General features: G+C 38.5%; 1 protein-coding gene across 1 annotated transcript; it reads left to right on the plus strand.

Moving 5' to 3' along the window:
• The first annotated feature begins 391 nt into the window (after nt 1-391).
• On the plus strand, nt 392-12788 carry ldlra (low density lipoprotein receptor a). Its single transcript, XM_048158987.1, has 18 exons — nt 392-613; nt 3664-3786; nt 5794-5916; nt 5997-6374; nt 7516-7638; nt 7741-7863; nt 7978-8097; nt 8318-8443; nt 8526-8697; nt 8791-9018; nt 9108-9226; nt 9317-9456; nt 9540-9681; nt 9788-9931; nt 10032-10247; nt 10444-10524; nt 11377-11540; nt 11723-12788. The coding sequence occupies exons 1-18, from the start codon at nt 556-558 to the stop codon at nt 11753-11755; spliced, it is 2613 nt and encodes an 870-aa protein (XP_048014944.1). The 5' UTR covers nt 392-555; the 3' UTR covers nt 11756-12788.
• The last annotated feature ends 4376 nt before the right edge of the window (nt 12789-17164 follow it).

Here is a 17164-nt window from a genome sequence, read left to right on the forward strand (position 1 = left end):
TAGGTTATCAAATATGTCAAGGTAACAAAAATACGGATGTGATTTAGATTTATGATATATTATTTAGTTTTACAACATGTTTACAATAGTTTATACAGCTGCAGTCTCGTCCAGATATATTAGCATTATGCTTATCAGATTAGTCATCACGTTTTTCGCATTATTATTTTGTTCCCGTCATAAATGATAAGCTGAAGATTTCTCATCCCTCCTCTACCAGGAAAAGTGTGGAGTGGAACTGTTTGGGATGGGCGTGGTCTCCGCTTGGCCACGCCCTCTATTGTGAAACTCTTAAATCACACCACCTAATTCACCACCGACTCCGCGTCACGAAGCCCCGCCCACGCTACGAACCCCGTTCAAATTCGAATGGTTCAAGTTCAACCATCATAATAACACAATTACCTGCGTTGAGTTCACCGCGTCTAAAGTAGCCATTTCCCCTCAGCATCAAACGAACAGGATTTCATCTGCTTTATCAGAACCATTTATATATTACAAGCATCCACAATACAAACCAAAGCAATAAAAAGAGACACAGCTCATTGAGAGACTATGGGGATCTCTTTAATGTTTTTACTGGCAGTTACTTTCTTCTGTGCTGTTCAAACAGGTGAGTAAATGTTTTTAATGATCATGAATTACATTTTCTTATTTTTTCTTAGTTTATAAATGTGTTTAACCTGCATAGAAGAAATTGTTTTCAGTATTCTACATACATGATGAGGTGGACAATCTGGTCCTTAAGGATGGATTAACTAAAAAGTTTTACTATTTTGTCTTTCCACAATTTGCAATGTATTTATTATGCATTAATAACTACAACAATATTTCCCTTTCTGCATTGATGATGTTTACATAATTATTTCCTACTTATTGGCTCCTAAAATATTTAAAGAAATATATTCTTATGATATTATTATGTGTTAGAATTGTATGTTTAATGATACTAAACTATTCATTGCTTTCTACTAACCATTGCCTCATTCACTGTTTTGCTCAACATGAAGTCTCCAACCTCACTAAAATAGGGCAAAACGTAGTGTTGCCTTACAGTAACCACATGTGTATATACATACTGTCCATGGCTCTGCTATAGGGGCCTCATTCCATAGTAATTTCGCACACACGCTTTTCCCAGAAGTTCTAAATCATTTGCAGTGGATGATGTCACACAAGGACAGTAGTAGCAGAGATCCATGGCATGAACCAGAAACCTGTAGGAACTGGCTTCAAACTTATATTCTACCAAAAAGATGCATTACTCATTTTGTCAGATAAGACAAAGCAAGGTTTAAAGGAGACATAAGGCTATGCTTAAGTTGTTTGGTCTCACAGTGTTGGTTTGGCAGGTCTTTCGGGTACCGGTGGAGATGGACTGGACAAGATTTTTTTGTAGAGCGATATACTTGAATAGCATTGCTATTGTTTGAATGCTTTTGTGGAGATGTCACTTTTGGCGTTCTCTATTTTAGCAAAACAACAAACAAACATAAAATCAATAAAAGAATAAAAACATACATAGAACTCTTTATTAGCTTCCTAAACAGTAGCTACAGTATGTTCGGGTGTAATTGAAGAAAAGAAGGCATAGATATCTTATCTCTAGCTATATATGCAAACTTCACCCATGTGGACTACACATACACCAATCAGGCATAACATTATGAGCACTGACAGGTGAAATAAATAACACTGATTATCTCTTCATCACGGCACCTGTTAGTGGGTGGGATATATTAGGCAGCAAGTGACTATTTTGTCCTGAAAGTTGATGTGTTAGAAGCAGGAAAAATAGGCAAGTGTAAGGATTTGAGCGAGTTTGACGAGGGCCAAATTGTGATGGCTAGATGACTGGGTCAGAGCATCTCCAAAACTGCAGCTCTTGTGGGGTGTTCCCGGTCTGCAGTGGTCAGTATCTATCAAAAGTGGTCCAAGGAAGGAACAGTGGTGAACCGGCGACCAAGGTTCATTAATGCACGTGGGGAGCGAAGGCTGGCCCGTGTGGTCCGATCCAACAGACGAACTACTGTAGCTCAAATTGCTCAAGAAGTTAATGCTGGTTCTGATAGAAAGGTGTCAGAATACACAGTGCATCACAGTTTGTTGCGTATGGAGCTGCATAGCCACAGACAGGTCAGGGTGTCCATGCTGACCCCGTCCACTGCCGAAAGCGCTAACAGTGGGCACGTGAGCATCAGAACTGGACACAGAGCAATGGAAGAAGGTGGCCTGGTCTGATGAATCACGTTTTCTTTTACATCAGTACCACCTACCTAAGCATTGTTGTAGACCATGTACACTCTTTCATGGAAACGGTATTCTGGTGGCTGTGGCCTCTTTCAGCAGGATAATGCACCCTGCCACAAAGCAAAAATGCTTCAGGAATCATTTGAGGAGCACAACAACGAGTTTGAAGTGTTGACTTGACCTCCAAATTCCCCAGATCTCAATCCAATCGAGCATCCAATCGGTCATAATGTTATGACTGATCTGTGTATGCTGGCCCATCTGTTATGATCTGACAGATCATTTTATAGGTAGACAACTGCACTGATGGTTTTTAACACCATTAACCTCATTCACATATGAGAAAGATGAAAGATATGCTTCTGTTATATGCTTCTTATAGACATTTGGACTTGTCAGTTATGATGCATTGAAGTTTCCAAGGCAATTTATGTGATAAAGTAGATTCATAACACCATTGGATTGTCTGTCATGTGTTTTGATCCACCATGAAGATATCTTGATAGATAGTAGTCTGTTTAGATAATTAGACACTCTGAAAGAGTGTAGAGATGTCCATGAAAAAAGCAAACAGCCACGTTGCATTCTGTGGCCACCGACTTCAGCTGTGTCTGTAAACAATGAACAATGCATTATGCTTTGGAGAGATGATGTATGATGTCAAACCAAGATCATAAACTAAATTTTATATCAACGGAAGCTCTGTCTTTCTATACTGATAAGACCTGTCTAAATGTTAAATGTGTAATCATTAATCAGTTTATGTTCACATTTGCATTATTAAATAGACCCTGAATCCTGATTGGATGATCTCAGGTTGAAGGTGTTGTAAAATGGTCGATATAAAGTTAATATTTTCTATGTTAACGTGTGAAGTTGCTACATTGCTTGGCAACCATATACAGCCTAAGGCTAATGAACTGTACTGAAGACATAATAGCTGTTTTTTGTGATTATTAATTTTAAAACTAAATATGTTTATCTAAAAATATCAATTGTATTAATAAATGCATTGTTTATTGAATTTAAGGTTGTGCGTACAGCGATTTTGTTAGTTTAAGAATTTAAGATTGTTAGCATCATGTTTCAATAGTGCACACATCCTGTCACTACTGGCATTGACACCCTTTTTTGGAGTACAAAGCAGGAAAAACTTGTCACCATCTTTGCCCATACTTGTTGAAATCAGTAAATCATACCTAGGAGGACATATGTAATGTAGTTCCCTCCCAGTCTTAGCATTATATTGTGTATTGTGATATGATAGCAGGGCTAAGGAAGATGTCTTAGATGATTGTAAGGTGCAAAAGTGATTCATTCAGTCCTAGCCCTCTAGTATTTTAGCTTATCTTTAATGTGACCACAAATTACTAAAATGGGAGATAATGTGTCACTTATGTCTCCATCTGACAGGTGTCTTGACTTGTGATCCATCGCAGTATCAGTGTGGCAATGGAAAGTGCATCACATCGAGATGGGTATGTGATGAAACTGATGACTGTGGAGACGGCACTGATGAACTTCCTGCTGCCTGCTGTAAGTGTTCCTCCTAAGATAAGTCAGTTGTCCTGAAGAGGAAATATGTTGGTGTAACATTAATGACAGTAGGCGCAAATGGAATTTTCAAGCTTCCCTTTAAATTTTCCCACACTGATTGTGTGGGGAAAAATTGTAAATATATTTCAATGTGGTTAACTGTGATAATCTATAGATTGGTTGCTGAAAGAAATCTATTTCTTCAAACTACATTTTGCTTAAGTAAGGTAGCAGTGAGTTTTGAAAGGGCTACAGTATCTCTGATTCTGGCCCATGCATATAAGCTGATAATTATTTTGATACTTAAAATTCTGTACGATTTTGTTAAAACAAGCTTAGTAAAATTAATATTTTTAAATGTGAATTTTGGCATTGTAACAGTAGAGTGTGCACAATTAAATATCCAGTATCAACCAGCAGGCCAAAAATGTGTCTATTTACACTAAGTGCAAATAGTATCCCTTGTTGGCAAATGCTATTTACATTAGCTCCGCCCACCAAGATGCGTGGAATTCAATGACTTCAGTGGCGCAACAGTAGCAAATAAGGCTTGCAGACCTGGTTTTTAACACAATTGACGTATAGATAGCATCTAATTACTATTTACTCTTATTGCAAAGAACTGATACTTTTACATGGTGTAAATAGAATCTATCGCTATTTTCACTTAGTGTAAATTTTCACTTAGTGTAAATAGCATATCGCTAAGAAAATGCTCCTATTGTCAATAGCATATCGCTAAGAAAATGCTCCTATTGTCAATAGCATATCGCTAAGAAAATGAGCTATTGTCACTTAGTGTAAATAGCATATCGCTAAGAAAATGCTCCTATTGTCACTTAGTGTAAATAGCATATCGCTGAGAAAATGAGCTATTGTCACTTAGTGTAAATAGCATATCATTAAGAAAATGAGCTATTGTCACTTAGTGTAAATAGCATATCGCTAAGAAAATGCTCCTATTGTCAATAGCATATTGCTAAGAAAATGACCTATTGTCACTTAGTGTAAATAGCATATCGCTAAGAAAATGAGCTATTGTCACTTAGTGTAAATAGCATATCGCTAAGAAAATGCTCCTATTGTCACTTAGTGTAAATAGCATATCGCTATGAAAATGAGCTATTGTCACTTAGTGTAAATAGCATATCGCTAAGAAAATGAGCTATTGTCACTTAGTGTAAATAGCATATCGCTAAGAAAACGCTCCTATTGTCAATAGCATATCGCTAAGAAAATGACCTATTGTCACTTAGTGTAAATAGCATATCGCTAAGAAAATGAGCTATTGTCACTTAGTGTAAATAGCATATCGCTAAGAAAATGCTGCTATTGTCACTTAGTGTAAATAGTATATCGCTAAGAAAATGAGCTATTGTCACTTAGTGTAAATAGCATATCGCTAAGAAAATGAGCTATTGTCACTTAGTGTAAATAGCATATCGCTAAGAAAATGCTGCTATTGTCACTTAGTGTAAATAGTATATCGCTAAGAAAATGAGCTATTGTCACTTAGTGTAAATAGCATATCGCTAAGAAAATGAGCTATTGTCACTTAGTGTAAATAGCATATCGCTAAGAAAATGCTGCTATTGTCACTTAGTGTAAATAGCATATCGTTAAGAAAATGAGCTATTGTCACTTAGTGTAAATAGCATATCGTTAAGAAAATGCTCCTATTGTCAATAGCATATCGCTAAGAAAATGAGCTATTGTTACTTAGTGTAAATAGCATATCGCTAAGAAAATGAGCTATTGTCACTTAGTGTAAATAGCATATCGCTAAGAAAATGCTCCTATTGTCACTTAGTGTAAATAGCATATCGCTAAGAAAATGCTGCTATTGTCACTTAGTGTAAATAGCATCTATTGCTATTTGCACTTAGTCTAAATAGCATCTATTGCTAACATTGGCTGCAAACTGGTATGGTTATATTGTACACCCCTAGCTAGCACCACTTTCTAAGGAAAAGCTTAAAATCTTGTTTCTCTCTCTCTCTCTTTCAGTGATGAAGACCTGCAGACCCAGTGAATTCAGTTGTGGTGGGCGACTAAACCAGTGTGTGCCTAAGACCTGGAAGTGTGACGGCAGAGCAGACTGTGAGAATGGTGCGGATGAGGAAGGCTGTGGTAAGTGACATCTTGAAATGTATCTCTTCATGATGCCGCCAGTTGTCATGTGTGTTGAAAACCTCCATCACCACTTACAGCTCCTCGACGGTGTCTGGATGGCGAATTCCGGTGCAACAATGGCCAGTGTGTGTCGACTGCATTTGTGTGTGATGGCGAAACAGACTGTGAAGACAGCAGTGATGAAGTCTCCTGCCCGCCCACCACGTGTGGCTCCGGCTCCTTCAGGTGCAACAATGCACAGTGTGTGCCTCAACTGTGGGTCTGCGATGGAGATGTCGACTGTGCTGACGGCTCTGATGAATTGCCTCAGAAATGCACCCCAGGGACACCTAAACCTACCAAAAATCCATGCTCCTCTATGGAATTCCATTGTGGCAGTGGGGAATGCATACATAGTAGTTGGAAATGCGATGGGGGAGAAGACTGCTTGGATCGCTCAGATGAGAAAAACTGCTGTAAGAAATAAGACTTGTTAATATTACATTTGTCAATTGATCCTGCTATTCTTAAAAGAATGTTTCAGGTTCAATACAAGTTAGGCTCTGTCAAACTGACATGTAGATGATCTTTGCATGGCACACACAAAGATACCAGGAAGAATCTGTTTGCATAGAGAAAACGCCCACAAGAATTACATTGAATAATAATGCTTAACCAGTGTCTCATTCAACCTAGAACAGTAGTCCTACTACTAAAAGGATGATAATGACAACTTCACAGTGCACACGTTGTATCGAACAGTAACTGTATTCTTAACAAAAAAACAAAATGCACATTTCTGCTTTTAAGCCCTCAGTAATGTCTTCCCCATAGAATTCCACTGTAAATGCAGATTTTGTTTCCAGTGATAATCTTTGCCTGTCCACAATGAATGCAAAAACCAAAGTCATTCAGAAGATATTTGATGTTTAGTGGGAGCAGGATTGTGGACCAATGAGATTTCACAGTGGGTGGGGCTACAGAGCAGAAATAGGAACCAAGCCATTGATAAAATGTCTAGATGCTTTTCTTGGTCAGGGAAGATTACTTTTATCATTTCACACTTTTATTACACTATAACCTTAAAGGATTAGTTCTCTTTAAAATGGAAATCACCCCAAGCTTTACTGACCCTCAAACCATCCTAGGTGTATATGACTTTCTTCTTTCTGATGAGCACAATTGGAGTTATATTGATAAATATCCTGACGCATCCAAGCTTTATAATGGCAGTGAACAGGACCAATAAGTATCAAGCACAAGAAAGTGCATCCATCCATCATAAACATACTCCACATGGCTCCGGGGGGTTAATAAAGTCCTTCTGAAGTGAAGCTTCGCTTCGGAAGGCCTTTATTAACCCCCGGAGCCGTGTGGAGTATGTTTATGATGGATGGATGCACATTATAAAGCTTGGATGCGTCAGGATATTTATTAATATATCTCCGATTGTGTCTATCAGAAAGAATAAAGTCATATACACCTAAGATGGCTTGAGGGAGAGTAAAGCTTGGGGTAATTTTAATCCTTTAAAAGCATCAGGCACTTTTTGTAATCAGCATGTAGCCATTTTTCCTCAAGACATAATGAACTATTTTGATTTTTCCATATGAACAGCTTTGCCCACATGCCGACCGGATGAGTTCCAATGTGGTGACGGATCTTGCATCCACGGCAGCCGGCAGTGCAACCACGTATATGACTGCAAAGATATGAGTGATGAGCTGGGCTGTGTTAATGGTAAACCATAGAAATTACACCCTTTACATTAATGATAAGCAAAAAATATGCTTTAGGCGTTATTCAGATGCATCACTTATATTTCTCCTCTCTGATTTTCAGCAACCCATTGTGATCCACCACACAAGTTTAAATGCCGCAGTGGTGAATGCATCGGCATGGAAAAAGTTTGCAACAAGCAGCGGGATTGTAGAGATTGGTCCGATGAGCCATTAAGAGAATGTGGTAAGTATCACAGCATTAAAGGAGGCACATTGACTTTGTAGACCCGGATCTTCTTGTAATGGTTTTCGAGCAAAAGCCAGTCTGTGTTACAGTTTATGATTTTTAAATTCACAGATTCTAACGAGTGCCTTTACAACAACGGTGGTTGCTCTCATATCTGTAATGACCTGAAGATTGGTTATGAGTGTCTGTGTCCCACTGGCTTCCAACTGGTGAACAAGAGAGACTGCACAGGTAAGAATCTGAAATTAGTTCCCATACTGAAAATCTGGTCATAGTTTGTTTCACCTCTGATAACAGACCTTGGTGCAGATCCAGTTCAAAGAATGATTTAATTTGAACTTCAAACTTATTTGCTTTTTCTGAGCTTGAAATAAGGTTAGAGTTTGTTCAGTAAGTCCATGATGATGCAGCAGAATGACTTCAAGCCCGCATTTTTGTTTGATTTCTTCAGACATCGATGAGTGCGCCAACCCAGACACCTGCAGCCAAATCTGTGTCAACCAGATAGGTAGTTACAAGTGTGAGTGCGAAGATGGCTACCAGGTGGACCCAGCCAGCAAGGCCTGCAAAGCTATTGGTACAGAGTTTAACTTGCAAATGGTCCTTTTCCATGGTCACATACCGATAAACGCATACTCATCACAAACATGGTTTTACAGGAACCATCGCCTACTTATTTTTCACTAATCGCCATGAGGTAAGGAAGATGACTCTGGATCGTAGCGAGTATGCACGTGTCATTCCCCGCCTGAAGAACGTTGTGGCGCTGGATATGAATGTTGCTTCCAGGGAGATCTACTGGTCGGATTTATCCCTCAAAAAGATATACAGGTAAAGAGCTGATCTTTGGACTCGTGGTCAGTTTTGGGTCTCTGAGGATCATCTGCTTGTTACCAAGTATCATATTTTGCATTTCTTTCCCAGCGCACCAATGGACACTGCAGATGACTCCTCTCAACACAACGTTGTGATTGGCAGTGGCTTAGATGCACCTGAAGGTATCGCTGTGGACTGGATCCACGGAAACATCTACTGGACGGACAGTATCAAAGGTGCCATATCTGTGGCAACAGCGGATGGAAGCAGACGCAAGACTCTCTTCAAAGAGAACCTGGCCAAGCCTCGTGCTATAGTGGTCGACCCTATTAAGAAGTACGTCAAGTCCCAGAAACTCTCAAATGTAGGGGCAAACTATGTGGGCAAGTGATTTATTATGTTAAATCTTCTCCGTTATGTTGTAGCTTCATGTTCTGGACTGACTGGGGCACACCAGCCAAGATCGAGAGAGGTGGTCTTAATGGAGGGGACCGCAGTGCCCTGGTTACAGATAACATTGAATGGCCCAACGGAATAACCCTTGGTATGAACTTGTCCACTTGCATAACTTTTCAACTTTTCAACATTTGGTAACTTTGGTCTAATCCACTTTCTCGTCCTTTCTCATAATTAGACCTTTTGAACCAGCGTCTGTACTGGGTTGACTCCAAACTACATACTCTCTCCAGCATCAGCGTACAGGGAGGTGGTCGGCGAACTCTAATCATTGACCAAGGCAAACTTGCCCACCCTCTGGGTCTCACTGTTTTTGAGGTAATACTTTCAGACTCCTTTTGAACTTGTTGACCTTTTTAGGAGGTTACTTCAATGCTCACTCAAGAATTCTTCATCTTTAGGAGAAAGTGTTTTGGACGGATGTGAGCAATAACGCAATTCTAAGTGCAAATCGTGTGACTGGAGGAGACATCACAAAAGTGGCCGAACACCTCTCATCCCCAGAGGACATTGTCCTGTACCACAACCTCAAACAGCCCAAAGGTATGTTGGCCGGTATATAGCCATCAATTTGAATTTTTATAGAACCTTCCAGTGAGCTATTTTCCATCCATAACTAAACTCTCCTGAATTCTGAATGTCCTCCCAGGAACCAACTGGTGTGGGGCCAACAACGGTCACTGTGAGTTCCTGTGCCTTGCTGCCCCTCAAATCAATAAATCCTCACCCAAGTACACATGTGCCTGCCCAGACAATATGATGTTGGCCAAAGACATGCGAAAATGTATTCCAGGCAAGTCAGATTTGGTTCTTGTTGTCAGGACTGGGATTAGGTTATTAATGTAATTCCTGCTGATTCCTTCATCCAACACTTGTGTTTTTATTTTGAACAGCTGTAGTCACACCAGCAACTCCTGTCAGACCCAAAATAGTTACAACTAGTCAACCTCAAGTACCTTCAAAGGTGACACCAAAATCTGTTGGCCCTTCCACAACCAATGCACAACCTTCACCTACTCCTGCTCCTGTGACCCCTAACCGACCCACTCAAGCTGCCCCTTTCAAGCCTTCCCAAACCACGACTAAACTTCCTTTATCCACCCAGACAGGTATGTCTTGCTTTATCCACCCAGACAGGTATGTCTTGCTTTATCCACCCAGACATTATCATTTGTCCCTGTCTTCTCCTTTTCATAGCAAATTCAGACAAACCCAACCATAATCTCAAGACCCCAGAGATTCCTCAACATGATATTTCATTGAAATTTGTGAAAACTGTTACAATTGTTATTATCTTCTCTTTAGATGACCACTACAGTAATGTTAAAGCTGTCTCCAAACCATCATCTTCCACACCGTGGGCCTTGTACATTGTGGTTCCTCTTGGTGAGTGAAAACTACTGAGTTACCTACACATTTTATGGCATTATGTAGATGCGCTCTGGACACAGAGGCTGTTCCAAAAAGTAGGCGACTTAAAGTCACGATGTAACAGAGGTATCAACAGACATTTTCTTCTCTATTGTGATGTACACCAGGGTGAACCAGATTATCTAAAAGAAAAAATGTAGGGTGGGGACTAGGTTCTATTCATCTGTTGTTGATTGGATGGAGGCAAATCTTAACGAAAGATTGAAAGAAAGGCGTGGGGTTTATGGAAATGAAATGATTGGAGGAGTCCGGCATACATCACCAGAGAGAAGTCTCACATATACATAATATACACAAATCATTCACAAAAAGATCAAGAACATGCATTTAGAAAATTGAGGATGAATTTCCATTTTATGTTATTATTATTTAACAGCGAAGACAATTCTATAAAGCATTGAAATGAATTCAGAAGAAAAATGAATTCAAGATGGTGGACATAGCGAGAGAACTGTTCATCATGAACATTTTTTATTCAGTACTGACAAGGATTGACTTTTTAAATGCATATTTGTGTATTAGTTTAGCGACATGCTATCGGCAAACTCCATTGAAATCAGTTGTGAGTAATGCAAGGAAAGCTGTTTGTATAGTGTACAGTGTTGCTGCCATATATGTGCATAACATTAAGTTATGCACATATAATAAGTCTGATGAGGTTTCATGATGGTTACCTGGACAGTAAAGCAACTCTCTTGGTTTTGTAATACCGCGATACTCTTCAAAATGTATCTGTTCTATTCTCTTATCTATTATATCACTTCAAAACTCCTATTCTAATTTGAATGTCTTATTATCTTCTCAAAGCAATCCTGTGTTTGGTTGTGGGTGGCGCTGTGCTGTTCTGGAGAAAGTGGCGTCAGAAAAATACCAACAGCATCCACTTTGACAACCCGGTTTATCAAAAAACCACTGAGGACCAGGTGCACTTATGCAGAAACCGTAGTTCTGATGGCTATTTTTACCCGCAGGTAAGATATTTTCAATACTTTATAAGAAAAGATATCTACTGAACACAATATTGATTATAGTATATTAGCTTTAGATAATGTCTTAGCGTGTCTACGTTTACTTATAAGCTTATTTGGATGACTGTCTGCTATATAAGGTAAATGATGTGTCTAATAATGATGGTATTATTTGGCTTTCACAGAGACAGATTGTGAATCTTGATGATGAAATATGATGATGACATTGAGGCCCATGCTGAAACTGACAACATTTCAAGACTAGAGCCATATTTAATGTCTTACCTACTTGGAGTCAGTTCTTCATTTGGGGAACAATGGAGATACAAACCGCCTTTCCACACGAGGCTTTCACTGCAAAAACAATCCAGGGCTGATGGTTCAGGACAGACTTATCTAAGAAAAAATGAAAACAAAGAAACCTCAGACAACATCAACCTCAGCTGAGCACTTCGCTATATATAAGTAAAAATATAAAAAATATATGTAGAGATATAAATATAGATTTTAACAGCACTTACAAATCAAGGTTTTATTCTCATGAGACGTTCATGATAAGTTATTGTAAATATGGTATGTATTACTATATTTTGTAGAGTTTTTTGTTTGTTTTTGCAGGGATCAAAAAACATTGCATACCGTTAACTTTTTCCAAAACTTTTGTATAATTTGGTTCATATTATATGTTAATTAATTAATTAACGATATGGTACATTTGAATATTTTTATGCAAAAGTAGACCACTTACTGTCATAAGCTGTGCAAAGTTTGTTTTCCTAATGTTTTATGCCATTTGTTTACACCATTTGCAGTCATCATGTTATTTTTGTGCCAAAATGGTCAATGTTACATATGAAACTGCTAGATCATAAAAAAAAAAGACCTTCTCATATGCAGTACTGATATTGGGGTTACTTTTCTTAATCACGATTATAGTTAAGTTCCTCTTTATCTCAGCCAATGATTCCTTACTACATTTATTACATTTACATTCTCAATGCGAATGTGTAAATAATGTATTTGTGTAAATATGTTTCATATATTTTGCATTTGTATTTTTAAGTATACAGTATTGTATATAAAGAAGTGTTTTATTTATTTTGAATCTAAATCTTTGGTTGATAATTGGCTTTGCTGTGTACTACATGTCAGTTGTTTATTTGTAAAATATACATTTATATAATGCTTCTGTACATTTTGATTGATTATTCTAGTGAATAATAACTTGAAATAAACATTTTGAAGATTTTACTTGACAGTTTTTTTTTTTTATGCAGTAATTTTGCTGTGAAACAAACATTTTCCAGGGCTGCTTAATATTAAACCCAATATTCCAGTACAATTTAGAGCTGCAAATGATCAAACACTTAATAGCTTCAGTAAAGTGAAGTTAGAATGAAAACGGCCAGCCTATGAGGATCAGTTTCAGCAAATCCTTGAGATCTGCCGAATGTAACCCTTCATGTGGAGCGCATGAGGCCCAGACTAAAATTACTTATGCAAAATACCCACATCACAAAGGCAGCTATGTGAACCTAAAGGCCTTTCTTTTTCTTTTTTACAACTGACTGCTTATAAATAAGACCACTTTTCTGCTGGCTGCATGTAGAGTGACCTTCAAAACCACAAAGGAACGATAATAAAGCCATGACTCCTGGTATTCTAGGAAAGGAAGTGATTTCTAGGAAAATTACTTCTAGGAAAGGCCTCACACAGCCCCTCGTCTCAGTTTTCAAAACACACTTGCCACATGGAATGGCACCATGATTTACTGACATCCTGGGAAAAGTAGGCCACGGATTAGTTGGGGCCGGTGGGTAGGAGGGACCTCTGTGACCTATACATGTTTTTGACTTAAGGCAATTGGGCAAACAGCTCTACCTCCAAAATGTTTTGTTATCGCTCACGTTTCTGGCACTCCTTTGAGTACTGTGTGGGGCGACCAGAAAACGAGGCATGAAATGAGGTGGGTGGGATTTCATGTGAGTGTATGGGAGCTTTATTTTACAAGCAAAGTTCAAGGTTTGTATTATGGATAGTTACATTAGATAAAAACACAATCATTTGCTGTAATGTATCTATCTAATCTTTCTATTTACACCACCTTTCAAAAGATTGGTGCTGGTGAGATTTTTAAAAAAAAGTTTCTTATGCTCACCAAGGCTGTTTTTATTTGATCAAAAATACAGTAAAAACAGTGATATTGATTCTTCAGAAATCATTCTAACATGCTGATTTTCTGCTCAAGAAACATTTATTATTATTATCAATGTTGAAAATAGTTGTGCTGCTTAATTCATTTTTGAGGAAACCGTGACTTTTTTTTTTTTCGAGATTCGGCAGCCATGAAGCCGTACATCACAGTGTGTCCAGAACGGCCTGTAAATGTCAAGCAACTCCCTGAAAAACCATGTTCTGAAATCACTAATGATTAGCCGTACATCACCTGGACACTCTGTTACTCACAATGTTTGTGTGGCATATTTGTTCTGTGACTGCTTTGGCAAAAAAAAAAAAAATGCTTGTTATATTTAATCATTTTAACTTCTCTTTTACATCTATGTGGTAAAATCTTCCAGAGTCAAAGTCAAGAATTTCGCAAAAAAGTTCAGTGATTGATTAATTTAGATTTTTTTTTAAGGGTTCAAAATTCAGTGGATGTTCACTTAACATCTTTGCTGGTTTTGGCAGTTAAATACACTCAGCTTTCTAATTTACACAGCTGATCTCCTACTCAGTGTATGATGAGACATAGAAAATATTTACACAGCTGATCAATCTATCTATCTATCTATCTATCTATCTATACACTGCTCGAAAAATTAAAGGAACACTTTGAAAACACATCAGATCTCAATGGGAAAAATATCATGCTGGATATCTATACTGATATGCACCTGCCCAACCTTCACGACTTGTACAACACCAGAGTGAAGAAACGGGCAGGTAACATCATCACAGACCCCTCTCACCCTGGACACAACCTGTTTGCACTTCTGCCCTCAGGCAGATGTTACAGATCTCTGTGCACTAGAACGTCTTGGCATAAGAACAGTTTTTTCCCCAACGCTATCTCCAGCCTAAACAGCTAACATAGCAATTACCCCTGTTTTAGTATTCACTTTTAGTACTTGAGAGAGAGAAAAATTAGTTGGCGTAAATATGTATATATATATATATATTCTATTCATCCTGCTGTATATACAATACAAATCTGTATGTCTTCTGATCCAGATGTATACCACTTTAGTATTATTTATTTTATTTTACATATTTTTTATTATTATTATTATTTTTTTTTTTTCTTAGTTTACTTATTTAAATGTTTCTGTTCTCATGTCATATGCATGTGTGTACCAAGAGCTTCTGTAGAAAACCACAACAAATTCCTTGTGTGTTTGTGCACACTTGGCGAATAAAGCACATTCTGATTCTGATTCTGATATGGACTGGGTAATATGTTAGGAAAGAAAGCATGCCACATCGTTTGATGGAAATGAAAATTATCAACCTACAGAGAACTGAATTCAAAGAGACCCCAAAAATCAAAGTGAAAAAAAAAAAAAATGATGCAGCAGGCTAGTCCGTTTTGCTGAAATTTCATTGCAGCAACTCAAAATGGTACTCAGTAGTTTGTATGGCCCTCACGTGCTTGTATGCACGCCTGACAACGTCGGGGAAAGCTCCAAATGAGACGATGGATGATGTCCTGGGTTATTTCATGAATGAATTCCAAGGATTTCATCCCGATACCTAATGGTAGTCTGGGTGCCATTGTCTAGCCTGTAGAGGTCTGTGCGTCCCTTCATGGATATGCCTCCCCAGACCATCACTGACCCAACCACCAAACCTGTCATGACGTTGGCCACAGCTTCTCCAGACCCTTTCACGTCTGTCACATGTGCTCAGGGTGAACCTGCTCTGTGAAAAGCACCAGTGGTGGACCTGCCCATTCTGGTGTTCAATGGCAAATGCCAATCGAGCTCCACAGTGCCGGGCAGTGAGCACAGGGCCCACTAGTGGACGTTGGCGACCCTCATGAAGTCTATTTCTGATTGTTTGGTCAGAGACATTCACACCAGTGGCCTGCTGGAGGTCATTTTGTAGGGCTCTGGCAGTGCTCATCCTGTTCCTCCTTGCACAAAGGGGCAGACACCGGTTCTGCTGATGGGTTAAGGACCTTCTACGGCCCTGTCCAGTTCTCCTAGGGTCTCCTGGAATCTCCTCCATGCTCTTGAGATTGTGCTGGGAGATGCAGCAAACCTTCTGGCAATGGCATTGGTATTGATGTGCCATCCTGGAGGATTTGGACTGCCTGTGCATCCTCTGTAGGGTCCAGGTATCACCTCATGCTACCAGTAGTGACACTGACCCTAGCCAAATGCAAAACTAGTGAAAAAGAGATGAGTAGGGACAAAAATATCAGTGGCCTCCACCTGTAAAACCATTCCTGTTTTGGGGGTCGTCTCGTTGTTGCCCATCTAGTGTTACATATATATATATATATATATATATATATATATATATATATATATATATATATATATATATATATATACATACAACCATGTACATGTGAGCAGATACTTCCCCGCAAATATTAAATCACTTTCTCTGGCCTCTTAAACATCAGCTTTGATCAATAATTATGCAATATACTCTTTACTCTACATTTGTGGATGTAAATTAGCAATGTTACTACAATCCGGCTTGTTTACATTTTGTATTACTACAAATGTTCCTTAACATGCATTGTCCCTATCAAATAAATAAACAATTCAATTCATTTTACAACTTTCTTCTTCCTCTCAGCCATAGCTGCAAGTTTAAAGAAAGAAGGTCAGAGCCTAATCAACAATGAACGCTGACGAAGAACATCAAAGCAGTGAATAGTAGGTAAAAACTGAACTCTGAACTTCATCTTATGTTTTATGTACCTTGGCCTCCTGCCATATCTATATGTAGTAAAGGGAATTGTTTTCCTTTCTCCGTAATCGCAGTCAATGAGACATTGAGTCAGATACAGAGGCCAGAGCAGGGGCCTCCAAGAGGATATGATAGATGTTTGTGTATTAATATTACTAATATAATTATGCTCATTTTTACATTGGTACATTAATATTATTATCAGGCTAATAATACTGTTAATATTGTTACTAAAGACACTTTCTCTGAGACAGTGGCTTGTAGACCTAAGGGTATGTTTCATCAGACAAACAATTCAAGTGTCTAACAGTATCAGTGTCTTCTGTTCTGTACAATAAATACTAAAACAAATTCATTTGCTAGTAAACCTGGGTTGTGCAGATAACACAAAATCAGATTAAGACCAAACAGGATTAGAGGGATTTATAAAATGAAACTTTAACGAGATCAAAACAAAGATGTATGATGGACGCTGTGGAAACACTCCTTCCAGAAGCTTCGAAACATTTACGATTCTTTTGTTTTGAATCAGTGGTTCGAGTCACGTGTTTCAGTAAACGGGGCTTCGTTGTGATTTCGGTGAACGCATGAATCGCCCCCCAGCGGCGAACCATTGAACTTTGTTTTGTTTTTGTTTTGTTTTTTTACCTGATCTCTGATCAGTTTTATAAATTCGTAGACGTTTTAATGAGACATTTCTA

The sequence above is a fragment of the Megalobrama amblycephala genome, linkage group LG1, assembly GCF_018812025.1.
Source record: "Megalobrama amblycephala isolate DHTTF-2021 linkage group LG1, ASM1881202v1, whole genome shotgun sequence".
In the NCBI taxonomy this organism is placed as follows: domain Eukaryota; kingdom Metazoa; phylum Chordata; class Actinopteri; order Cypriniformes; family Xenocyprididae; genus Megalobrama; species Megalobrama amblycephala.